General features: G+C 48.6%; 3 protein-coding genes across 4 annotated transcripts; 2 read left to right on the top strand and 1 right to left on the bottom strand.

The window, feature by feature from the left end:
- The first annotated feature begins 920 nt into the window (after positions 1–920).
- Positions 921–16,095, top strand: LPCAT3 (lysophosphatidylcholine acyltransferase 3). Its single transcript, XM_059819415.1, is given in 14 exon segments — positions 921–962; positions 964–1,117; positions 10,102–10,209; positions 10,329–10,435; positions 10,589–10,682; positions 10,802–10,839; positions 11,919–12,097; positions 12,510–12,618; positions 13,336–13,422; positions 13,743–13,909; positions 14,529–14,676; positions 15,213–15,371; positions 15,490–15,616; positions 15,748–16,095. Coding segments are annotated over 13 exon segments (1,509 nt in total). The 3' UTR covers positions 15,607–15,616; positions 15,748–16,095.
- Positions 16,096–16,326: 231 nt separating this feature from the next.
- EMG1 (EMG1 N1-specific pseudouridine methyltransferase) lies at positions 16,327–18,563 on the bottom strand. Its single transcript, XM_059823353.1, has 6 exons — positions 18,426–18,563; positions 18,236–18,337; positions 17,736–17,877; positions 17,304–17,362; positions 16,988–17,137; positions 16,327–16,638 (listed from the first exon to the last, which is right to left on the bottom strand). Exons 1-6 carry the CDS (start codon positions 18,561–18,563, stop codon positions 16,525–16,527), a joined length of 705 nt encoding a protein of 234 aa, XP_059679336.1. The 3' UTR covers positions 16,327–16,524.
- Positions 18,564–18,840: 277 nt separating this feature from the next.
- PHB2 (prohibitin 2) lies at positions 18,841–24,946 on the top strand. Of its 2 annotated transcripts, XM_059816850.1 has the most exons (10): positions 18,841–18,967; positions 19,057–19,141; positions 19,238–19,317; positions 19,425–19,609; positions 21,479–21,608; positions 22,086–22,189; positions 22,598–22,675; positions 23,234–23,310; positions 23,540–23,545; positions 24,361–24,946. In XM_059816850.1, the coding sequence occupies exons 1-10, from the start codon at positions 18,841–18,843 to the stop codon at positions 24,392–24,394; spliced, it is 906 nt and encodes a 301-aa protein (XP_059672833.1). In that variant the 3' UTR covers positions 24,395–24,946. The 2 variants fall into 2 exon arrangements, with proteins under 2 accessions (XP_059672833.1, XP_059672842.1); XM_059816859.1 differs by lacking the exons at positions 22,086–22,189; positions 23,540–23,545; positions 24,361–24,946 and having other exon boundaries at positions 22,608–22,675; positions 23,234–23,324.
- Positions 24,947–25,276: the final 330 nt, after the last annotated feature.

The raw sequence follows: 25,276 nt of genomic DNA, 5'->3' as shown, positions 1-25,276 counted from the left end.
CTGAGCAGCCTGATCCAGCTTTGGAGACCTGCTTGTGAGCAGGGGTTTCGACAGAGGCCTCCAGAGGCCCCTTTTGCTGTAAACCTTTGTGCCAGTCTGTGTTTGCCCCTCCGGTTAAGTTTGGGCAATACTGCCCACCTGCATGACAGAGCAGGAAAGTGGTAACACGAACAAGGGGAGGAGGGTCCCATCCATCGCACCTGAAGCTTTTGCTGAGAACTTAGGGTGGCCCATGGGCGTCTGCATGAAAGGACCCACAAGGTCCTCCAAGGAAGGAGTTACGAGGAGGCTGCGTAGGCAGAGCCGCCCCGTGACTACGAAGAGCTGGGTGCCACAGGGACAGGGACAGCGACGGGCGCTGCCGCCACATCTGGTACGGGGAGCGGGTCCCTCCGGGCCGCAAGAGCCACGCGCCGACAGTCCGTCCTCCAGGAGCCACCGGGGTGGCGGGAGCCGGCGGCACCGGGGAGGCTCGGTAGCGTGCCTTGTCCCCAGCCAGCAGAGCAGCTCCACAACCCCAGGCCGACACCCAGGCCCGGGACCAGGCCCGGGACCAGGCCCCGGCCCCTGCCCCGCTCGCACGCCCCTTGGTCCCGCGCCGCCCTCCCCGCGCGCCTCGTGCCCGCGAATAACCCCTGCCCCGCCCCGTCCCCTACCCCTCCCTGCCCGGCTCTCTCCTGTCCCGCCACAGCCAATGGGGAGGCGGGCTCCGCCTCGCCTGCCTGGCCCCGCCCTCCCGCCGCCCGTGCCGAGCCCCGCCCTCGGAAGCGCTTACTCCAATCATTGGCTACCGGGGACAGCCCCGCGGCGCCGCCCACTCGCGGGGTAACCTTTGCCTTAGTGAGCGCAGGGCCCTGCCCCGCTGCCACCGGCTGCCCAATCAGAGGCGCCGTGGGGGCGTGGCCGGCCCGGCGCAGCCAATGGGCGCGGAGGGGGCCGCGAGCGGTGCGGGGGCCGCGGTGGCTGGCGCCGCTGCCGGGTTCGAGGAGCGACCGGCCGGCGGGGCGGCCGGCGGGGAAGATGGCGGTGGCGGGGTCCGGCTGGGGCCTGGCCCAGCTGGCCGAGGCCCTGGGCTCGTCGGAGCAGGCGCTGCGCCTCATCGTCTCCATCCTGATGGGTAAGGGAGGGCAGAGGGCGCGGCGGTCGGGGGTGACGGGTCTGGCGCCCCGGGCGGGGGGCCGCGTCCGCCGTGGGGCCGGGCCACCCCGCCGCTCCGCCGCCGGGCCGGGGCCGGGGCCGGGGCCGGGGCCGGGCAGCGCCTTGGCGGCGCGGAGCCGCACCTGTGTCAGCGCCGCCGTGCCAGGCCACGTGTGCGCGCGGAGCCGGCGGGGCGGGCGAGCCCCCCGCCGCCACCGGCCCGGCCCCCCGCCGCCACCGGCCCGTCCCCGCCCGCCACGGCCCGGCCCGGACGGCGGAGGGTGGCGTGCGCCCGGCTTGTGCCGCGGCGCGGCGGGGAGCGGGGGAGGTGCCGCGCAGCAGCTGCCGGGGTGGGAGCCCGGGGCCGCCCTCCGGCTCTCCCGGTGCAGCGGGGGAACCCGCCGTGAAGCGGGGCGGGCGGGCCGGCGGGTTGCCCCGCAGCGGGGCGGGGGGGCGGTCCGGGCGGGCTGCCTGCCAGAGGGGCGCAGGCACCCCGCGCCCGGGGGGCCAGGGGCAGAGCCCGGCTAGGAGCCCTGCGGAGCCAGTCGCCGTGGTGCTGGCCCTCGAGCGGGTCCGGTGTCGGGGTCGCGAGCGCCGTTTCGGGCGCCAGAACTTCTGTTCGCAGTTGTTCCGCTGCCCGAGTGCCAGCTGCTGCCTGTGCATCAGATTCCCCCTGAGCGTGTGTCGGGAGGGGTGCACGCTTAGGAATCTCCAGAGCCCCGCTTAGGAATCTCCAGAACCCCTCTGCGACGTCGCCCTGTCCGAGCGCGGGGAGCTCTCTGCCAAGAGACCTTCTTGGTGTCTGCAGCAGTCATGGAACTGTGCGGGAGTGGCGTGTCATCACGGGGACGCAGGTAGGGCGAGCAAAGCCTGCCAGCTGAGCGGACAGAAGAACCGGGACATTGTGCCGTGCTCCACCTGCCATGCAGGTTGCAGAACACACGCTGCTTACGCTTATCTAAACGGGGGAGAGTTAGGTCAGAGAAAAAATGGTTAAGGCAGGGCTAGAGTTACGATGTGGGCTAGCGACTGGGGGGAAGGTTATAGCTCCCAAAACATTAATTCAGGTGCATGTATATGTGCTGTCTACATAAATCTCTGCAGATGGCCAATGGAACCTTGGTTTTTGAAAGCTTTCGGTAAGTGTAGTCACCTAGCAGAAAGGAAATACAAGCTTTTCTCTGAAGCTAAGAGTATATTTGAAGGGGTACAGCTGCTGCTGTGTGATCTGTCAAAATAAAGTTGCTCTGGCTAACTAGAAGTATAATTTTTAAAAAGGGATGCAAGAAAAAGTTGTGTCACTTCATAACTGTGGTCTGGACCAGACTTAGTTCTGCCTGATTTAATGTGTAAGATCAAACTGAACCAAAACATTCTTCACGTCAAGGGTAGATACAGGGGATTGAACTGACTGTCGTTTTGAACTTAACTTAGAAGTTACTTAAAACAAACTTCTTCTATAAAGAAAAAAGTAATAGGAAATGTATAGAGGACATGCACATAAGTCAGCCTGAATTAATCTAGCAGCTCCCCACAGCTGAACGGGGAAAGTCCTGCTTTCCTTTCTCCCACGTCTGTCTCTGGTATTTTAATTGCTATCTGATTGAATTTACTTGCCTGGCAGAAACCTAAACCAGAAAAAGCAGATTGTTTACTACCAGGTTAGTCAACTGAACCAACCAAGGGACTAGTCTAACAAGTACTGATGCAGAAAAGGTGTTGGATAGCATGTGTGGAGGCAGACACCTACAGTAGAGCGATGCCTTTGTAGAGTGCACCTTGAACATGCTCTCAGAGGTCCTTCTTACTAGCAATAAGCTAGAACATGACATTGGAAAGCTGTTTCCTGCTTGGTGTCCTACGGGTGAGCAAAACCACTTCGCTCTTTGAAATGAACAGCAGATAATTATCATCTTAACGGTAAGAGGAGATGCCCACTGCAGTCAGTAGCTTCATTAAGTCCAAGGTTCGTGCGTGTCATTACAAACGTTCCACGCGCAGTGTTGACGCTAAGCCACTGAGGAGGCACAGTGTCCCTTCCTGAGGCGGGCCACTGTCTATTTTGCATAAAGTCTTAATGGATCTTTATCGTTTGAATTAAAAGTCTGGGGAGTGGGAACCTACTCGCATCTCTTTCCCCCGCATACCTGAAATGCATACCAAACCAGGAGGCTAGAGCTGCACATTTCCCTGTCCTTTCTCCCTCGCTCAATATCTCTTAATTACACGCAATGGAAGGCATAACTTCAGACGGAAGGCTTAAAGGCATGCAAAACAGCCTCGCCTATACTTTGGTAGTCTTGCAGGTCATGTAGATTGAACCACTTGGGCAGAGAGGATTGACTCCAACTTTCCTGCTTAATGGATAGGTACTAAAGCATTATGCTATTACATTAAAAGGGTGCCAAGCACCACTCCAGAGCAACGTGAGAGGAGGGTGAGAAGGGTTCCTGAACCCAGCACTAGCATGAAAAGAAATGTTCGTTTAATTGCAGCTTAGCTTACAATCTTTTCAATGTGACTGAAAGCCTTAAGCCTGTTGGTAATGCAACTAGCGCTGGTGACCACTTCATCGGATGATGTGGGGTATAAATGAAAAGCGTTTCTACAAGCTGGAGATGGCATTAGGACAGGCAAGGCATGGCTTTGCCTTCACTTTCTCCATTTCAGGTGTTTGCATAGATTCAGGAAGAAAATAATTTTTGTTGGCTGCAGCTAATACTGCTGAATTATTTCAGAACAAGACCATGAGGGTGAAGCACGGTACTCTGTTCCAAAGATGGCTTGGAAAGTTGTTGCTTATTTCTCCCTCCGTGATGCAGTTTACCATCTACACTGTGCAGTTCTACTGCGACAACTGTTTCTAGGGTTTCGCTGTTCGGGAGATCACCAGAAACTGGTAAAAATAGCCCTCTGAAAAAGAGGAAGAATCACAAAGGATTTTGCAATGTCTTACGTTCGTTTGTGGAGAAAGCTGAATTATTGTTGAAAAAATAGCCTGAATGGACTCTCTTGATTCAGAATAAGAGTGTTCACTTAGTTATGGTCTGAAATAACCAAAAAAAGGTCATTTAAAGCTGTTAACATTCTGCCACTATTGAAAAAAATATAGATACAGGGGAGAAAGAGAGAAGGAAAAAGGAGGAAGGAAGGGCAACCAAGAACAAAAATTGGAGTAGCCCTAAAGGGCACCGCGTTTTCTCAGTGAACAAGTGAAGATTGTAACAGCACATTGCCAAGCAAATTATGGGGATTTTAGTCACAGCTTTGTATTTAAATCAGAGACACCTTTTATACATCCTGCAGTTTTGAAGCGAAGTGTACGACTAGAATAGAGTCCATTACTCAGATTGTACAAGATTAAAAACTTACTTCAGTCTTCACGTATGTGAAAATTGCATAAACAACCTTTGAAGAAATTAGGCTGCAATTTGGCAATATTATCAACAGCAGTAATACTTGAAGCATAGTTCCAGACCCCGTCATTTAAAAAATTGTAGTATGTCTAGTACACTAATGTCTGTCAATCACACGGAAGTGTCTTTGGAGAGATGTATTCTACCTCGCATTCTTCAGTACGTCCGGGGCCCGGTGTTCCCCCAGGAGAAACTCTGTCTTTGGGTCAGCATGGAAGACACCAATGGTCTCAGCTCCATATCTGCGGAGTTACTTTCTGGTTGCCGGAGTAAGCAGTCTGAGCCGATGCTGTCCTAGCCTCTGGGAGGAGAAAGGGAGGGAGCCCCTCCAGCAGTGCGAAGGAGCGAAGAGGGCTTCTCTGCTCTTGTCCTCCCACGAGAGGAGAGGGACTTTTTTCCTGCTGCCACTGCTCAAAGCATCAGCCAGCGTCCAGGAGGCTTCGTGGCACTGTGTATTTAAGACTTTAGGTTGATCTTATTCCTTGCATGGCTGTGTGATCCCAAAGAATTAAAGTTATTTATCTGGCCATACTATTACACAGCAGCTTGCAAGCTACCTGGCATGTTCTGCTGCATAATGTGGAGGGCGGCCAACATACTGTTTACAGCCCTGAGCCAGAACTGACCCTGCTGATCTGCCCAGACCTGCCAGGAAAAGCACTGGGCAGGCGTTCCCTCATCTGCAGACATAGCAGTGACCTGCAGAAAGTAACACGTTCCTACTGAATAGGTGCCAGAAACCAGCCGCTTTGCTTGCAAGCGGTCTTATCTCCCCCTCTTCTACCTCTCATCAATTTTTTTACATCCCCTGCTTATTCTTGCTCTCCGAAGATTTTTAGGCTCGGTGAAATCCTCCCTGTGGTCACCCATAGCTGATGACTAACCCTAAATCAAGTCCCCAGCTGGTCAGCCAAGCAAGAACCTTACTGAAGGGGAGGCAAACAACTGGTTTTAATGGGTAAGAGATGGGAGAAGTTGTTAAGAGGCAGCACCATCCTGCTGCTAAAACCAGCCCTGTCACAGAGCACTCGTGCTGCCTTGTTTAAACTCTTATCTTCAAATACATCTTATTCCTTAAATAATAATAATTAAAAAAGAGAGAGTGGTGTGTAATGCTACACACCATGTCTATATGAGCAAGTAAAATGGTACAGTGGGAGCAGATCTGTAGAGCAGACCTGTTTGTGGGCAGTACCTGATGGTGGTTTGGGCATTTACTTTGGATTTGTTTCCATCCGGTCGTACGGACTGAGCACCCACTGGAGTGCATTTTCAGTTCAGTTTCGTCTGAAGAGAGTCCTGTTCACATGCTTTGAGACAGTTCTGCTATGCGAACTAAAGCACCGTAAGTGGACTTCAAAAGTACGCTCCTGAGCTGAATTAAAATACTCATGTGTACGCACTCAGTGTTAAACAAGGTGTGGGACTTTTGCAGTATTACAGGCAGAACAAAAGAATACCTTTGAAGTCAAAATACTAGGTAAGGCTTATATTTTAACATGTCTTTTTCCTGTTGTCCCCTTCCTTTTAGTTTGAGCATTCTTATAAGAAAATGGAGGCAACTGATCTGCTAGATGTTTACAAAGGTGGGGTTAACTGATCAGCAAAAGGGAGGAGAGGAAAAATAGTCTGATCTGCTCCCTTGAAGATGAAACGAAGCTAACGCATATAAAAGGGGAAATAAAGGGAGCAGAGATGAAAAGAATGTTTCTGGTATTCTTATTTGCAGCTTTATCTCTGGAAAAAGACAGGCATCTTAATCACCCATTCCAGAAGATGGCAAACTTGACAGCGCTATTTTTGCTTGGAATTGGTAGAACTTCCCTCCTGCCTAATCCAACCTCTTGATCATTTACTTTTTTTGCTCAAATAGATTCTTGTATCTGTGGACAACCTGGGCGTTGTGCGGTGGCCCCTTACTCTCCCAAATGGCTGTGACGAAGAAGCTGACCTTGTCCTTTCCTTCCAGCGCCGGGGTTCTCTTAACCAGAGATCATCCTCTTGTTCCTCTGAAGGAGGAGAGGGGGGGGGAAGGAGGAATTTATCAGCAGCACGTCTCGGCTAATTTGTCCCTTTTATATCAATTGCTAATTCCCTTCTATAGAAAGTCTATCTAGAGGCAAAAGTCAACTCTGCGTGCAGACCGCTTTTGGACCCCATGGTGCATGGAGAAGGAGAATTACTTCGGATCAGGGGGTCACCTTCTGTTTTCTCCTGGAGTGTTACCACCGGTTTTCCTGCCTGGGTCAGCTCTGCCTGAGGGAGCTGTGAAAGAGGAGTTTGGGAGACCGGGAGCTGCTGTGCAGGGTCCCTCAGCAGCAAGGAGTGGGAACTCCAGTCCTGTTGCTTCTGAATGGCAAAAGCAAAGTGGTGCGGCATCCTGCCACTGACGCGTCCAAATGTGACCGCAAGCTTGCCCGGTGGCAATGGTTAGCTTCAAAAACTGCCCTCCTGCTTTCGCTCTGCTAATTCAGGCCGCTTCAGGAACACCGTAGTGGAGCGGGAGTACTGCCGTGGTTATCGGTAGGAATAGCTCATTATTTAATAGCTAGTTTACGAGTGTTCAAAAATGCAGAGGCCTGGGCTGGATGGCCGTTGATATTCAGTATCCACTGCCATTTGGGGGTTAAAGTTTATATCTGCGGCGTGGAACTGGCCCAGTTGTAAAACTAAGAAAATTATCTTGCGTGCAGCAAAACTGTGACTAAATTGCAGTCCAGAGTACTAGTGAGTTGCTCTGGATATCAGAATTTAGGCTGACGTTGTGACTTTTGAACTGGAACAGCACCCATGTAGTACAAGACTGGGATTTAAATTTGTGGCTTTCTAAAAGCATATATGCTGTGCATACTAGCAGCTCTCTATTTGCAAGGGCTCATAATTCTTCTCCTTTAGAGCAGCATTACCCAAACCACGATATGATCTCCTGCGTAGAGCTAAAAAGGAGCACGCGTGACAAGTGAGACAGGTCTGTTAGAGTAGGAACACTGGTTGGGGATGGGAGGAAATAGGTAAAATTTCTGGCTTTTAGAAACTTGAGGTACATTATAGTATTCGGTCATAATTTAATCCTGTCTATAGCAATGGCTGGAGCCAAAAACCAGATTTTTTTTTTCTGGTGAAAATGGAGTGTTTTGCAAGATTGTACTGCTTTTTGAGAGAGTGGGAAATCCTTGAAAAAGTGGTTTTAAAACCGTAAGTGTCGATGAACAGCAATAAATTGTGCTTTGCCTATATTTCTGATTTGATCTTTCTCCCCCTTGTTCAAAAGGGGGAAATGTTTTTCTATGGTAGACGTCAGTATTTTAACTTTTGATCTCAACTGATGGTTGAGATCTTTATATTTGTTTTACCACTTCCCATTTCACAAATCTGTTGTCAGTTGTTAATATGTTTATTAAACTTCAGCAGGAAAATCGACACGTGAAGAAAGAATCCCCGTCTATACATTTCTGTGGATAAGGCTGATAGACAATACTCCTTACTTTTTCTTTTCCTTTTTTTTTAAATCATGTGAATTGGTCTAATTCTTTGAGTTACTCCTGTATCCCCAGAGAGCTCGTGTGATGAACTCTCTTTGCCGATTCCCTCTTTCCCCCGCAGCTGGCGTTCAGGGGCGGCAGAGTCACGTCCCTCCGACTCTGGTGTCAGAGAAGGAAGGGAAAGGGATGGTTTAGGTAAGGCATTTCGTAGGAGCATTTGGAGCCGCTGCTGTGGAAGGGAAGAGCGAGCTGGATGAGCGTGCAGGAGCAAGGTTGCCAGGCTCTGCGGGTGAAGGGCTGTGGTATGTGGGGCTGGCTGGCCGCTGAGACCGAGAAAACAGCCTGTGGCATGGAAACAGGCACAGGACACAAAAGGAGGAAGGAACAGGAACGAGGAGGCAGGGAAGACCAAAAGAGGGGGGGCAAGAGGCTGAGGGAATGGGGAGCAGCAGCTGAGTTTCAAGAGGCAGCACGTACACACCTGGGCTCAGTAGAGCATGCCGCCGTCCGGGATCTAGAAGGGAGCCCAAAAGTCCCAAACTCTGGGACTCCCTCCCAAGGGATTTGGGGGCACGCAGGGGGCCTTGAAATGGCTCCAGTCACGCCTCAGCCCGTTAGCACTGGCAGACTGCAGCACGTGTATTTTACGGAACGTGACAGAGTTCCTCCTTCCCTCTCACAGTAGTGACTAGATTTGGCCTTGCTTATTGGAAACCTTTCATCCATTAAACACTTCTCGGCAAAATGCGCATTTCATCACCTTTTATTACTGCTCCATCTAAAACATGACTACCTACTGCTACTATTACTCCATTAGCGCAAGTAGCAGAGATCTATCCACAGCTACAGATTTCAGCTAGGCTAATAAGCAGTGTGGATGCCAGTATTGTGGTATGTAATGGATTTCCTTTTTTTTTTGGTAGAAGATATTTTTTTGTTTTGTTTTTAATCAGGATAAAAGAACACAAGCTTGCAAAGTAAAGCAGTAAGTTACAAAATGCCAGAATTAAAGTCGCTTCTGCTGTCCCAGTTCACCTCGTTGTGCACGTGCCTTTAGAAGCACTAATTGCGTGAACAGAATGGACAATGCTTCCTGTGTCAATATGTATTAAAAGATAATATATTTATTGTCTAATATGTGGCAATGTTTATTGCATGCTAGGTGAACCTCACCTAGACGACAGAATTTAATTTACTCATGGGTTTCTGTATGGCACTTCTCACCGTACTACCAGAGTGCTTCACAAATGTTTGCTTCTCACTAGAGCCACAGATGAATAATCTGGAGGCATTCCTAAATTAGACTGGGAGCTAACACGCAGAAAATGCAAGGAAAAAACTCCTTCCACTTATCTAGCTGCTCCATATGAAATGCTTCTGACTTTGACTTTTTCAAAACTACTACAAATGTAGTGCCCATGGGTTTAAATTACAGCTTTGTGTGCCCAGTACTTCACAAATCAGATGCAAATCTGAAGTTCGAGAGTTAGAAAAGGAAGAGGATACTGCTGGAGGTCACTTGGGGAGCTCTGGGGTTAAAGTTGGTCAGCATCATGTAAGAACTCATGGAGGTGGGAGCAGGGATTGAATTTTTTAGGACTATGCAACAGTATTAACCATGAAATTCCCCTCCTTCCCACCGCCCCCCTTATTTTTTTAATCTAGTGTCTTGCCACATTAACTGTATTTGTCACAGAATTTGGAAATGAATCAGAAACAAAAGTCTGATTCATGTATTTCAGCATTATCCATCTCATGTATTGAATGAGGCCAGAAACTGTAATCCTGGAATTTCTTGCACTTCAATGTCAACTTTGATATAATAACGTTCCTATTAAAGTATTGTCTTCTGTGTCATACAAAGAGTAAGTCATCTGGCATCTATCCCCCGAGGTGGAAATACAATATCAGGAATGTATACCGTGACCTCTGTTGATGATGTATCTATGTAAAGTACACGTTCCTCATAACATGTTCAAGAAAGCTATAATCTGGACCATTACAAATGCTTGTCTACACTAATTCACAACTAATTCTTTTTTTTTTTTTTTTTCTCCTCTACTCAGGATATCCTTTTGCCTTGTTCCAGCGCTATTTCCTCTTCCAGAAGGAGACCTACCTCATTCATCTCTACAATGTGTTCACAGGACTCTCAATTGCTTACTTCAATTTTGGTAAGATGAGTTTGGGAAGAGAGAGCTGCCTGGCCCAGGGCGTGCTGTGGTTTGGGAGGACCTGTAATGGGAGAATGTAATTTCTACTTCATCTCTCTCTCTCTTTCCCCTCTCCACAGGGATGCAGTTCTTTCATTCCCTGCTATGTGTCCTAATCCAGTTCCTCATACTGAGACTTATGGGTCGCACAATCACTGCCGTCTTCACCACGTTCTTCTTTCAGATGGTAAAACTCTCTTTCTTACTGCATCGGTTTGTAGAAAGGAGCCCTCTGTTCAGTTTTGCACTTCCCAGTAGCAACTGTGGGTGGAAAAGTGGAGACAGATCAAAACCAGCTGGAATAATTAGTTCGAATAACCCAAACAATGGTTTCTTTCAGACATACCTTATGGCTGGATATTACTTCACAGCCACAGAGCATTATGACATCAAGTGGACAATGCCACATTGTGTCTTGACGCTCAAGTTGATTGGTGAGTGACACCTCCCTCCTATCTGGCACTCCACAAGCCGTGCCGCGGGGAAGAGAGGAGTGCTTGTTCAGCCCAACCAGCCCATCCCAGGGCTTCAAATAATTGTTTCTCACCTCTAGGTCTGGCCATCGATTACTATGATGGAGGAAAAGATCTGGTGAGTAAGACACCATTTCTCCTTCATTCCTCCTCCCCTCTTCCGTGCCATTCCAGTGAGCTAGAGGTCAGAAAATCAAGTTCAAAGGACGTGAGTTAGCAAGCTGCATTCGTTGTTTGCTAAAAGCTATAGCTGAGCGGGGAGCCTCAGCGAGTGTCTCAGCGCGGGCACTGAATTCTGGAGTGGAAAGAAATAATTTGGAACAGAGACAGTAGTGATGAGGGATGGACAAAAGTTCTTTCAATCATGTCAGAATATTATTCTGCCCTTTTCCAAATTCCCCCCATTTCCTTCCCCCAGATCTGTTGCTTTAGATTCCCAATGCCCAATGCTCTGTGTCTTGTGGGTAGTGTATCTCTAACTTGTAGACCATCAGCACCAGATCTCAGTTACCACCTTCCTTTCCTTTGTTTAGTCTTACCATATCCTTGTGAATGGTTGCCCTTTAGCATTTGTTAGGGCCCTGTTTTTAGAGCAGATGAAAGAGCGAGAGAAGTTGCACAGCACAATGTGTGGGAGAGGGCAGAACACTTGCTACAGTCTCTCAATCCTGCTTCAAGTACCTGCACTCCCTATCTCCTGTTCAGGGCCTGACCGAGTCTTTAGCATCCATGGAATCACTGCTGACTGCAAGAAAACAAGGTTGAGCTGAAATTTCCTAAGAAGCTGAAGTTTCAAGTATTTAAAGACAATGAATTCTTGCATCAAGAAGTAGGAATTGTAGGACGATAAGGTCATGGGAGAGTACATGCGATTGCACTCAGGGACCGGAATAGGTCAGCAACAGTGCTTTTACTGTGCGGGCAGGGATGCATGTCAATAGATCCCTTCCATGTTTTGAGCTTATTTGGGAATAGAGATCTGTGCAACTGGTCTCAACCATTGGATCTTGTTGCTATTTAGAGGGGGTGGGGATAGAGAGGGCTGGGGAGAGGAATGGACGTGAAGTACAAAGTGGGAAGTTCCATACACATGGAGAGCAAGAACTGAGACCATTAAGGAGGTAGGCTGAGAAGGTAACATCCAGAGCTAGTGCGAGATCCCCTAGGATGATGTTAACACCACTCCCTTTGGTGCAGGAGTTCCTGACCCCTGAGCAGCGGCGATTTGCTGTCCGGGGAGTTCCTACCTTGCTGGAGGTCTCAGGATTCTCCTATTTCTATGGTGCCTTCATGGTGGGGCCTCAGTTCTCCATGACAGACTATCAGAAACTGGCAAGGGGTGAGATGACTGACGTTCAAGGCCAGAGACCCAATAGGTAATGAAAAGCTGCTTAGCTCCTCACCTTCCTCAGATCCCAGAATGCTGAATCCTCCACATGTTCCCTGCAGCAGAGTGCCTTTTTACTTGGACACTGAAGTACTGTGATCAAAAGTGATTTATAAGACAAGGCAGTCTTTCAAAAGTTGCTCGTTAACTCTCTGCTTAATGTCCTAGCATTGTTCCAGGGCATGAACGTCAACAACCATTTGACATCTTTAGTACAAACCCGGTCCCAAGCTGGTAATGTTAGCATGCCAGCTTCCAAACGGAGGCATCTGCTGCAGTGGAACGTGGTGACTCCCGATTGCTATCTCCCCTACCTCCTCTTCTCCACTTCTGTTTTTAAAACTGAGTTTGACAGTCTCTTTCCAAGGCTTTTCTTTGACCTTCGTATTTTTCTTTCTCAGTTTTGTGCCTGCTCTCAAGCGCCTGAGTTTGGGTCTCTTGTTTCTGGTAACCTATACCTTGTCAAGCCTGTACATCTCTGATGAATACCTCATCTCAGATGATTATATGGTATGTATTCATTTGGCAGTTCTGGGGTGTGGAAGAATTCCACTTCTCTGGTGAGCACTGGATCTACAAGAGTGGATTTTTTTAATTTTTTTTTCTTAGTTTTGTCTCAATTTAAAAATAAGATAAGTCAGCAACTAGCCTTTCCACAGCTGATTTGGTGTTATGGCCTGTCCTGTGGATTCCATTTGATGCAGAACAGGAACGTGTTAAGCTGAACTGAACCAAATGAAAATTTTTAGAAACAGAGAATTAATCTTAGATGCTACCATTGTTTTTGGAAACCTAACATACATATTTTGTGACCTTTTAATGACCTTCCATTTAACCATTACATGCAAAGAACTTCACTACAGCAACTTGCAAGGCTTAGCAGAATCTTTGAGGTTCTCAGGAATTACTGAAGTTTTCTACCTGCAGACAATCAGTGTTTCTGTGTCAGTACGAATAAATGAGGGTGTAAATTCCGCAATGATTATGCTAATCCCAGAGTCTTCCCAAAGTACCTATTTCAGTATAGCCAAATATCACCGAAGGAAGGAGAATGATGTGTCAGTCTGCATAAGCCAATAGCCTGGCGATCTGGTCCATATAGTAGTCTCAACACATACATCAGATTAAAATGAAAGACAGTGATGAGATCTCATCTACCTTGTCTCACTATTGCCACTCAATTCCATTTTTTATTTTAATTCTATTATTTCACTCTTATCTCTGCAGGAGAAGCCTTTCTGGTTCCGTTGTGGTTACATGTTGATCTGGGGCAAAATTATACTCTACAAATACGTAACTTGCTGGCTTGTTACGGTGAGTCTAGATGTCATTCCAGAAACAAAAGACAAATGAACAAAGGTTGCACCTTTGCAGCTACTTAGTATGCTCTTAGACTTAGCACTAAATTGAAGTAATCCAAATATCTGGAGATCAGTGCAGGTCAGTTTAGCTTGCTTTAAGTTAGCAAAGGCTAGCTAACTAAAAAGCAGGCAGTTTTTAATCCATTTGTTCCATCTGCAGTGGTGCTCTCCACTCAACACAGTGAGAGTCAGAGCTTCCCCAGCTCTGCCTTTCCAAAAAAAAAGAAGGGACAATGTTTTCCTCTCATCTTTCTTGTGACTCTTTTTCCATAGGAAGGTGTCTGCATCCTTGTTGGTCTGGGGTACAATGGGAAGGACCAGAATGGAAAGCCTTTGTGGGATGCCTGTGCCAACATGAAGGTCTGGCTGTATGAGACAACGCCTTTGTTCACAGGGACCATTGCTTCTTTCAACATCAATACCAATGCTTGGGTGGCCCGGTGAGCAGGACAAAATTCCCCCTCTATAACGTGTTGGTAACTTCTGTGTCAACAGAACCAAGATCCTAGGCTGAGAGGGAGCATTAGAGGAAGAATCTCCCAGTTTTCAGTTCTTACACTCTTCAACGTTTTGCCACTGTGCCGTTTGAAACAGGTTACTGGGTTAGATAGATAGATCTTTTCATTCAATCTAAAAGGGCAGTTCATCAGTGTAGGCAAGCAGTTGATGGCAGCAGGAGGGCAGAGGCTAGAACGGGACTACAGCGAGCCTGTCGGCCTGCCTGGTCAAACAGCCACGGAACTGCTCTAACAGCTGGTTCCTACATCATACCTCTTGATGCTCCCGATGCAATGACTGAACCAGGTTTTGGTTCGGCAGTTGCTGGGACACACATACCGTTTCTGTGTGCACTGTCAGATGAACCACTTCTCCCCCTTAGCTGGGATTTCTTTAAGACAAGGGCTAAGGTACAGTTTGCCCTGGTAAGGGGAGTGGTCTTGCTATTTCTGTCACCGCAGGGTGTGCAAAAGTGTACGGTCCCCTGGGCCCTGCATCCCTGACGTGGAGAGGGGAGGACAGACAATAAACTAGAAGCACTTTGTTTCTTTTCTGCTCTAGCTACATCTTCAAGCGTCTGAAGTTCCTGGGTAACAAACTGCTGTCACAGGCACTGTCCCTGTTCTTCCTGGCCGTTTGGCACGGGCTGCACTCTGGCTACCTGGTGTGCTTTCAAATGGAGTTGCTTATAGTCATCGTTGAAAGACAGGTGCGCTTTGTCTGACTTAACCAGAATGGGGTGGCCTGTGTTGGCCTTTCCCCTCGAGTCTGGAAACTGCCACGCTGAAGGCTTTACTTGGATTAAATATGAAAAATAGCTGCTTGCTTTGGAATTGGTTTTCAAACACGATACGGTTCTGTTCTCAAGAGTTTAGTAGGTTGCTGGCTTCTGCACGGGCAAGCCATAAATTTATTGCAGAAGCTGACAGGAAGAAAAGTGGAGAACTTGGCATATGAGTAGAGGGCAGCTGAAGTGCTTGGCAGCTGGAAAGGTTGGAGGACAAGCACATGAGCTGAATGCCTCTGCTAAATCTCCCAGTACTGAGAGAACAATATTCCATATTTAAACTGGGTTTTTTTTAATTAAAACTTTGAGCAGCACGGGGTACTTAGCTACTTTTTTTAGGCTAACTGCTTACTAAAATTCATTTTACACAGCTGGATAGGTAACTTTGGCCCCAGAGCCTGTATATATAGCCATAGGACATCCAACTGATGAGAATTCTGGTTTTTTCTTTAAATTAGGCTATAAACCTTGTTCGGGACAGTCCTCTCCTAAGCACCTTAGCCTCCATCACTGCCTTGCGGCCCATTTTCTACGTGCTGCAGCAGGCTAACCACTGGATGTTTATGGGTTACTGTCTGGTGCCATTTTGCCTTTTCACCTGGGACAAATGGATGAAGGTATTTAGTAGCCACAAACAGACAACCCACGCGACCAACCCTTTTCCCTCCCTCCCATCTCTCATGTTTTTGGCTCAAAGCTGCTTGCTGATCCTTAACCCTGCCTTTCTCTTTACAGGTGTACAAGTCTGTTTACTTCCTCGGCCACGTGTTGTTCTTCACCTTATTACTGGTGTTGCCTTACATTCGCAGATTAATCGTGCCACGAAAAGAAAAGCTAAAAAAAGCAGAATAACAGCCAAAAGGTAAGGCTGTACTAGGGAGAGAGAATCCCATGCTTGGACTAGGAGGTGAAGTCGGGCAGCAGTGTTACATCCTGAGGTGAAAGGCAAACATAAAATCAACCAAAACAAATCTAGCATTTTCTCTTTTTCAGATTGTACCACCTGTGCATTTGTAGGAGTTGATTTAACACTCCGGAAGCAAAGCATCACCTGCCAAGTTTGCTATGTTGAAGTATGACTTCTTTCAACGTGAGGAGGGGGAAAGAGAAAGCACAGGGTCAGAGACCCGAAAGGAGGGGAATGGAGTAAGCCTCCTTCCAGATCCTCCACCTTCTGTATGTTGCCTTATCTCTCTGCCGCCCTTCAACGGACACTCGTGTCTCTCTGCTGATACCAGATGATTGTAAAACACTCAACACAGGCACTGTATTGGATTGGAGCCACCTTCTGACTTTTCTACGTTTGTCATCCAAGATAAAAATTGCTCCGGGTCTTTTTCATATTGGCTTCAGCTCCTTTCCTCTTGGGTGCCTCGGTGTGGGAGTGTGAACTGTTGCACACCACCGAGCAAGGTGATCCTACAGGACTGAGTATCTTCAGCTGCAGGGCAAGCAGGGCACAGCTAAGTTTCAGTTCCATGACAAATTTGGGCTGAGTCCCCGCTATAAAGGGATCAAGCCTGCCCATGTATTGAACATGAGAAAGTAAAATACACAAGCACTATTATCAAAAGTGACCTTTAATAGGAGGAAGAAAGGTCAGCAGGGCAGTCCATTTAAAGTCTCATTGCTCCAGAAGCCACAAAGACAAAATTGAAGCCTTTTCCTTTCCAGGCGCCTAAAATTGCACCAGGTCCACACCTAAGTAAAAGAGCCTCTCCAGAACATGGAATGGTTGTATAGCAGTCCACCATGGACAGTAGCAGAAGCTCATACTACTCCCCAAACTTCCTCAAAGGCAGTAGTAATTTTAGCACATGTGAGGGCAGCAGAGAGGGGATAGTTGCTGATGGAGACCATCTTTTCTGTATAGTCAACATTGACCTAGAGAAAGAGAGAAAAAAAAAAGCTGCAAGTTTTCACTTAATCCCATCCATCTCCACTGGTCAGAGAGGCACAGTATTTCTCCAGGGTTAAATACAGCCACAATAAAACACAGCAGGACAACTGCTAGCCCTCACTAGTGCCCTCTCTCCAGAAAGAGAAAAGTCCCTAAGTGTTGTAGCATTGGGCCTTTTTTTGACGAGCCTACCTGGGGGAGAAAAGGGGGGGCAGGACAGGGGGGACCAAGCAAAAAAAAGAGCAGAAGAAAAACAACCCATACTCAGAACAAGACTGAAATCCATGCTGATAAAGATTGTTACAGCTCCAAGTGAGGGATACATGCACTTACCGAACCGTGGGCAAAAGCTCCCACAACAATGGCAACTGGCTCCGCTGTAGGAACCAGTTCACGCAGATCTGACACCTTTGGAACTGCAAAAGAGGTACCTATCTTCATACAGCCCACGGGGAGATGATCACTGACTGGATTTTTAATCACCTACAGAAAGCAGAAAGTTAATAGGGGCATAGAGGTAAGAGACCCTGCCACATAGCTAAGTGCATGGTTTGTACAAAAAAAGTTATAAAAATCCCCCATTCCTACATCACTAGCTGCAAAGGAGGAATGTTGCAACGTTACCTGTGAACAGTCAAAGAATGTTTACCTTCAACAATTTCTGAGGCCCATCAGCTGCTCGAACGCTGAGCTTATGCAGCAACTGAACTGACGAGAGAAGAAAATTAGTTAAGCTGCCTGTTCTTTTGCCAGAGGAATCCTATCCTCCGCCTAGTGAACAGAGCTAAAGTAGACAAAAAGTCTATCTGTAGAGTTCCCAGCATCTTCTAAAGCAGTCCTAAGAAATACCAATCAGCGAGTTACTTTGCTGCTAGCAGTCTCATGTAGGCACTCCACACAGTTCTGCTAAGGAACACATAGTTGGACTGGAACTCACAAAAAGACACTTTCATTCCTCTGCTCTTTTCTCACTTTCACATTTTTAAGCTTGGTGCAGCTTTTTGACTCTTCCCAAAATTCTTCCGCTCCTAAGCGCCTTCCTGCATTATTTTGTGGCTGGTATAAAGTCTGAATCACTTACCCATAAGACCACAGAATCGATCAAAAGTTCTTGGGATTCTGGTTTGGGGATTGACTTCGATTAGAACATTCTTCTGGGTATGGATATAAACCTGCAGGAGACCAGCCCGATTCAGGGGGCTGTCCATGAGCATCAGGAGACTCTAAAATAGAAAAAAAAACACGCAGTAGGAGAAGTAGAAAGGGTGCAAGAGAGAGGACTCTTGGAAAACTTGAGTATTAGGCCCCATGAGTGCAAAAGGGACCGATGTTGAGGCAGAAAAGAGTACATCTGGCCTTGCGAGCTCTACTGTAATGCTGAGAGAAAGCAAGCCCCTATCCAAATAAAGAGAATTACTAAACTTACACACCACAAGTATAGCGGGTAAGGCCAAACTCACCCCCGTTGCAGGGGCATACGCAGACCCCCAGACTGCGGGAGAACCTCCCTCAAGCCGACTGCCCGGCCGCCGCCCCGAGCAGCCCGGGCCGCCAGAGAGGCTGCCCAGATCCAGCCGGTACCTGGTGGGTGATGTCGGGCCGCACCTCCCCGGGGTCCCGGCCGTTCCGCAGCAGCAGCGCCTTGTGCTTGTCGCAGTTGAGGAGCTCGAACGTCTTCCCCACCTACGGCCAAAGCACGGAGAGGTGGGCAAGGGCGCCGGCGGCCGCCCTCGGCCCGGCCCGGCCGGACCGTCCCCCCCCCCGCCCGCACCTTCACCGTCTCCAGACTCGCCCCCTCCAGCACCACCAAGAGCCGCCGCGGCCCACGCGGCCGCTTCGCCTCCAGCGAGGCGTCTTCTCCAGCCTCTGCCGCCTCCTCCTCCTCACGAGGCCGCCTGGGCGCCGCCATTTTGTTACCGCCGCACCACGCGGCACCGGCGGCACCGCCCCCGCCCCGCCCCCGGCCGCCCCCCGGCGGCCGCGGCCACCCAAGATGGCGCCCGGGGCGCGCCCGTAATCTCGCTCCGGCCGGACCCGCTTCCGGAGGGCCGTGCGGCCGCGCCGGAGGGCGGCGGCGGGGCGGGAAGGGGCGGTGGCGCCTGCCGCGCCGCGGTTTCCCGCCGGAGCGCCTTGGCGGCGGCACCTTCCGGTGTCCTTCCCGGCGGGGCGCGCGGCGCGGCGCGGCCATGGCGCAGAACCTGAAGGACCTGGCGGGGCGGCTGCCGGCCGGGCCGCGCGGCGTCGGCACCGCCCTCAAGCTGCTGCTGGGCGCCGGCGCCCTGGCCTACGGCGTCCGCGAGTCCGTCTTCATCGGTGAGTCCCCCTCGCTGTCCCCCCCCCCCCCCCCCCCCCGCGCCCGGTTCCTCCGCCTCCCGCGCTGACCGTGCCCCTTCTCCCCGCAGTGGAAGGCGGGCAGCGGGCCATCTTCTTCAACCGCATCGGCGGCGTCCAGCAGGACACCATCCTCGCCGAGGGGCTGCACTTCAGGTAGGGCCCAGCTCCCCCGCCCCGAGCCCGGCCCCGCGGGCCCGGCCCCGGCCGCTGCGGCTGCCCCCCGCCTAACGGGCCTCCCGCCCCTCGCAGGATCCCCTGGTTCCAGTACCCCATCATCTACGACATTCGAGCCCGGCCGCGGAAAATCTCCTCCCCCACCGGCTCCAAAGGTGAGAGCGGCCCCGCAGGGGCCGGAGCGCGAGGCCCAGGTGGGGGGGGGGTGGCGCAGGGGGCGGCTGCGGCGCTGGCCCGGCTCATCTCCCTCTCTCCTCCTCAGATTTGCAGATGGTGAACATTTCCCTGCGTGTTCTCACGCGCCCCAATGCTGCAGAGCTGCCCAGCATGTACCAGCGCCTGGGCCTGGACTATGAGGAGCGGGTCCTGCCTTCCATCGTTAATGAAGTGCTCAAGAGCGTGGTAGCCAAGTTTAACGCTTCGCAGCTCATCACTCAGAGAGCCCAGGTGAGCTTTTCCGGAGGAGGCTTGCACTCGGATTGCAAAGAAACGGCTAAACTGTGCAAACGGGGAGTGTTACAACAGATGGAGGAGAAATACATTAGGCTGGTAGAGGGTGCCTCCAAACGGAAAGGGCATGGAACTGTGTCCCGCTTACGGTTTGATTCCAGTGCGGATACAAACGCTAAGACTGCACCACTAGCTTCTGAGAAGAAAACTGGATTCCTTGGTATATAGAGTGCAAAACTGCACCCCATTGTAATGATGAGGGAGGGAGAGCTGATTTACATCATAGTCCGCAGGTAACAGTAGAGCTGGCTTTAAAAAAAATTATTAGCTGGCCCTTCATGGGTGTCAGAAGAGCTGTCAGAGCAAATTAAACAGTTTTAAAGGATCTGCAAAGCAAAGTGGGTGAGGAGTTAACAAAGCAGTAAACTCTCAGTATTGGGTGGAACAGAAGGGTAGCAAATATTTCTGTTTAGGGAAAGATTATAGAGTAATTTGGGCAGGTTGCAAAACAATAGAAACATTTCTCTTACAAAAGCCTTTACCTGAAAGTTTGTGTTCTCGTAATTTGATTGCCAGGGATTCTGAGAATATCTGTCACCTATCACAGCTGAGGGAGAGAGAAGTTGCTGATCTTCTTTTAAAAGGCTTTAGAGGAGATCCTGCGTGAGACTGCCAAAGAGGATAAGTTGTCAGAAAGATGAAATACAAAGCATCTCATAACTAGTTGCTGATCCATGACAAAAAAGCAAAGAGTAGAACTATGTGTCCAGGTCTTGTTGTGAGAACTGATCCGTAGCAGGGACTTCAGGCATTTGTGCTGTGCGCTGAAGGGATTTGTTAATGATTTTGTATAAAGCGAATGAGTGGAAAGGGAGAATGTGACAGCAAAGAAACAACATCTGCAAGGGATTTAGGTTTATCAGAAGCAAAGAAGACTTGGGTATCTCTGAAATTTCGGAACAAACTAACTTGAATATGTCTTCTTGTCATATATTCATCTAGTGTTTGTTACTGTGAAGCGGCAACAGACATATTGAATGCATATTGGTGCATATCGAAGTGGTTGATAATCAGAAGAAAATGAAGTGACTTTATGTAGTTACATGCTCGCAGTTCACTCAGTAAAGGATTCTGGCATAATTTTAGAATTCTGCTTGGAAACAGCTGCAATAAAAGTAAAAGCAAACGCAAGGCTGGTTAAGACTGCAGCAATAATTTCTATTTAAGTCAATATTTGGTGCAGGACTTGTCAGCCTGCCTGAAAAAGATACTGGCAAGTTCAAGGAAACTCAGAAATGAGTAGAATAAATAAGAAGATCTACCAACAACACTCATCCAAAGAGACTAAAAAAAAGTGGAGTAGCCACACTAGATGAGTAGCTGCAATAATTAAGAGACGTCATACATGTACAACGTGTATCAGTGGGGAGTGGTATTTTTTATTTTCTTAATCTGAATACAAACACAAGGAGGCAGTCAAACTGGAAACAGTGGCAAATTCAAGATGGGGAAGGAAATACTTACTGCCAAAACGTGTAGGAACTGTGGAACTAGGACGTGAAAGCAAAAAAAACTTTCAAGAAGTTTATTTTTGCACTATTAATTGTATAGTTAAGTAATAACTATAAATAAGCTGTAATATACTTTTGAAAATGCGGTACGTAGCTATGGCTATGCAGCGTTATTTAGAGGCAACGGATCCAGAGACGGTATTAATGTCCGTGGTTCTGGGTTTGTTTTAGGTAATGTCTTTCTTGGGCTTGATGTGAATGAACTGTGAAGAGCAGTTGTGCTCCACTTTTGGAGGGGACAGGAAGCGAGAAACAGCCTGTATTTGGTACTCTTTTTGCTGTATTTGTGTTTCAGGTGTCTCTGCTCATTAGGCGAGAACTGACAGAGAGAGCCAAGGATTTCAGCCTCATCCTGGACGATGTGGCTATCACAGAGCTTAGTTTCAGTCGTGAATACACAGCCGCTGTGGAGGCTAAGCAAGTGGGTGAGTTCAGTTTACACCTGGAAGGGGTAGGTTGCCTTTGCCTTTTCATTGAATTATTAAACAAGGAAGCAGAATTTGGGCTAGCGTGTCATTGCTTTTGCGTTAATAGAGCAACAGAGTTATAAATCTCGGCCTCCTTAGTAATGGAGCTAAACAGGTTATTTCACAAGTATTATCAGAAAACTTTGGGGTAATGGGACAGACCATCAGGGGGACTGAGTTCCCAAGACTGTAGGGTTCCTCTTCAGCCTGGGACTCTATCGCTTACCATGGGGATTACGTTTAGAGGGTCCCGATGCTGTTGATTTTAAGAAAAAATGAGGCACGATTAGATACATTTCTTATTTGTGGATATGGCCCCAGAATGCTATCATTTCTTTCGGAAGCGGAGCCCCCAGGCCTCAGCTGTAGGGTTCTGCTGTGGAGGGCTCAGAAAATGGGATCTCCTTCAAACACTCTCGGCCATTCTCTCTGCAGCTCAGCAGGAGGCACAGCGCGCGCAGTTTCTGGTGGAGAAGGCCAAGCAGGAGCAGAAGCAGAAGATCGTTCAGGCTGAAGGGGAAGCTACAGCTGCCAAGATGATATCCTGCTTTGGGAAATTTTGTGGGATGTGGCTTGTGAGATTGACAGTCCTGAGAATCTGTCACATTGGGCTTATGCTTAGGAGGCTGTTATCAGATGATAGCTTCAAGTAGGTCACTGTCAGTATTATTTTTTCCCCTACAGTTGGCTGGAGTGAGGTTACAGGTCAGAGCAGAGAAGGCCATGAGCCTTCAGACCCTGTTGTAAGGTTTAACTTTTATTGGCTGCCTGTGAGCATAATCCATAACGTTGTTCTTGATTTGGGGAAGTAAAAATATGTCTGCCCAAAGGCCCAAGTTACTGGGATAGAAATTGCTAAGATACTTGATGATACGGGTTAGAAAGAATTCCTTGAGGGTAGGCAGCTTCTGTTAGCAGGTTTTTCCTTAACTTTTGCTCCGCTGTACCTCGGTGAAGCTCTCAGCAGGAATCCAGGCTACATCAAGCTACGTAAGATCCGAGCTGCTCAAAACATCTCAAAAACGGTGAGCAATGAGGCACAGAATTGCCTTTGTCCTTCTGCAGTCCTTGTGCTGTCCTCCCAGCCCAGTGGCCACATGATGAATTTAAGGCGAATGTGACTTGCCCTGTCCTGATCTTTCTTCCTGCCCAGCCCTTCTCTGCTCAAGCAGAGCTTAAGATTTAGCTTGCAATGATCGGCAATTATATGTGAGGCTAGGAGTTCAAGCCCTGCAGGTGACAAGGCCAGATCTACATCAGATTCCATCACCCACACTCAGCTGCAGCTACCAAAAGCTCCTGGTTTCCTGCAGACTGAGAAAAGGGAACAGATAAGCGTGGGATGAAAGGTCTGTCTGACAGGGAGACAGAATGAGCACTTCTTTTCGAAAGTCTGATGGTGCTGGGATGGGAAGTTGGGAAGTTAGATTTTTTTTAGGGAATTGGATTGATTTGACTGAGATCTTAAGTGAATAAAGCAAGAGTGCTGTATCTGGAGGGGGAGATAGGTTCTTTATTAGTGCTGTTCCTCCATGTGCATTTACACTCCTTTATGCCATCTCTGTAATGGATTTCTTTTTCAGATTGCTGGCTCACAAAACCGTGTGTATCTCACAGCAGATAACTTGGTACTGAACCTGCAGGATGAAGGCTTCACCAGGTAAAGGGGCCAGATGGCTGGATGTATCTGCACCCTACCTGTGAAGCTGGTCCCCTTTCTGGAGCTCTCTCGGGATCTTTTCTCTGAGAGGAGCCTGATGCCAGAGGACACAGCCAAGTAGGGTGCAGTCTTACTTACTGTGGAAATTGAGATTTTTGCTAAATCTAATCAATTTACTCTCGTTTTTCTTCCTTCTTTCCCCCCCCTTACTGCATCTCCTGACACACAGAGGAAGGTAAGGCATTGTTTATTTTGATCCTTTTGTTAGTACTTGGAACAAGGGTGTTGATGTTTGCCTGGTGCCTGGGATGTTTCTGGCTTGGGCCTTTCTGGCCACAGGAAGTTTATTCCATCTCTACCTCAGTTCCCATTTGTGATGTGAAGCTTGAAGCCTTCCTTGCAGGGGCCACACAGACCTCTACATCAAGTGGGAGACACTCAGTAATTGGAGCTCTGTGTGTGTGTCCCGTAAAGAAACTTGTGTGGGGAAGGCAGGAGTAACTGAGGAGAGTCCTCTGATCTGTCCCGTGTATACAGGGCATCCTGCATTTATGGCGAAGAGGGCTGTAAGAAGGCAGTTAGACAATTGTAGGAATTTGTGTTGGTTTGGGGTAACCATCTCTAGGAAGGATGCTCTTGTTACTCTCCAAAAGCTTTCCAGCCCATGCTAGAAAACCCCATTCCCTGCTTTCAGAGCTGTCAGGAGTTGGTGGCTTTGCCTCATCTGTCCAGTATTTACTGGACAAGGCAGTACCAGCTGAGCTAATAGCATGCAGCTAAAAGCTTAGATTTCTTAGAATCAAGGGAGGAAGCCAGAGCTGGTTTGTTTTCTGTGGGATCTCTGATAGTAAGATCCTTCTTCCTTACCTCTGACCAGATTCTGTCTTACTCATCCTGGAAGGCTTAAGGGGCTTTGAAAGAAGTACGTAGTGGGAGGACTTGAAGTCCAGATCCTTTGGGCGTGACACCCCACACCCCCAAGTCTGTAGTGAAGGTCTAGTTCAGCTTTGCTTGTGCTTTCTGGACTAATGACTCGCTTCTGTGTGACAGTGACAGTCTCCTGCTCAAACAAGGGAAGAAATGAAAGAAACGAAAGCCTCCTAGAACCACCGGCGCTGACCAGCAGAAGATACGAGTGAGGAGCTTTGAACTCCCTCCACTAGCATTGTTTGTCCTCACTTTGAAGTTGTGAATCCAGTAGCCAGGCTTGGTTCCCATGCTCCTGCTCTATGTGTGGTGATCCAGTTATGGGATTGGGCTCTGCCACTAGGCAGCTGTCATCCCTTTCTCACCCCACCAGTTAAATTTGGGGAGGGGGCAAGGGTGCTTACTGGTATTAACCCATGTGGATGTAGTAAATCACCTCTAATCCTCATTAATTTTTAGATTTCTGTAGGGTAAAATCAGAATTCTTTTTTTTATTGGCCAAGGGAGGGAGTTCTGCTGTCATCAGCACCAGGCTTTTTTTCTAGTAAATTTTGTCTCTCTTTCGCTCTTGATCCCAAAAGAACCTGGGACTGAATTCAAGAAGATGTCATTCATTGGGTGCCTGTCACTGCTGGAATATCTGTTTGTGTCACTGTCTGCTCAGTGATTCTTTCAAAACATTTGTAAAAATTAAACTCTCTGAAATTTATACTGTGTCTGAGTGTGCTTAGTGCCAGAAAAAGAGGTTATTTTGCATAGGGGGAAGTGGAACAGACCTTTTATTTGGTTGAAGGCAGAATCAGAATGTTGTGGGGAAAGGAGCAAAGGAAATACCCTCCTGTTCACTGAGAAGTCCCAGGGTGGGGAGAGAAGGAGCAGGTGTGGATGCTCACATAGCTGCGTAGGTGACCAGGGCTGGTTTCTTAGCTGCCTGTAGATGCTAGAGGTGAGCATAGGTTTACTGCTTTTCCATGTCACAGCAGCATGTATGTCCTGTGTCCTGACCTCTGTTGTTACACCTTGGTTTTTTTCCCCCTGC

The sequence above is a fragment of the Gavia stellata genome, chromosome 1, assembly GCF_030936135.1.
Source record: "Gavia stellata isolate bGavSte3 chromosome 1, bGavSte3.hap2, whole genome shotgun sequence".
In the NCBI taxonomy this organism is placed as follows: domain Eukaryota; kingdom Metazoa; phylum Chordata; class Aves; order Gaviiformes; family Gaviidae; genus Gavia; species Gavia stellata.
Note: the sequence above shows the minus strand (reverse complement) of the source record. Positions and strands in the feature narration are given on the sequence as shown.

Bases quoted from the DNA above. Each gene is read 5' to 3' on its own strand.
- PHB2 (XM_059816850.1), top strand. From the start codon at position 18,841: ATGGCGCAGAACCTGAAGGACCTGGCGGGGCGGCTGCCGGCCGGGCCG. The intron at 21,609-22,085 runs GTGAGTTCAGTT...TTCTCTCTGCAG, and splicing joins TGTGGAGGCTAAGCAAGTGG to CTCAGCAGGAGGCACAGCGC. The intron at 22,190-22,597 runs ATATCCTGCTTT...GCTCCGCTGTAC, and splicing joins AAGCTACAGCTGCCAAGATG to CTCGGTGAAGCTCTCAGCAG.
- EMG1 (XM_059823353.1), bottom strand. From the start codon at position 18,563: ATGGCGGCGCCCAGGCGGCCTCGTGAGGAGGAGGAGGCGGCAGAGGCT. The intron at 18,338-18,425 runs GTGCGGGCGGGG...CTTTGGCCGTAG, and splicing joins CGAGTCTGGAGACGGTGAAG to GTGGGGAAGACGTTCGAGCT. The intron at 17,878-18,235 runs GTACCGGCTGGA...TTTCTATTTTAG, and splicing joins GGCCCGACATCACCCACCAG to AGTCTCCTGATGCTCATGGA.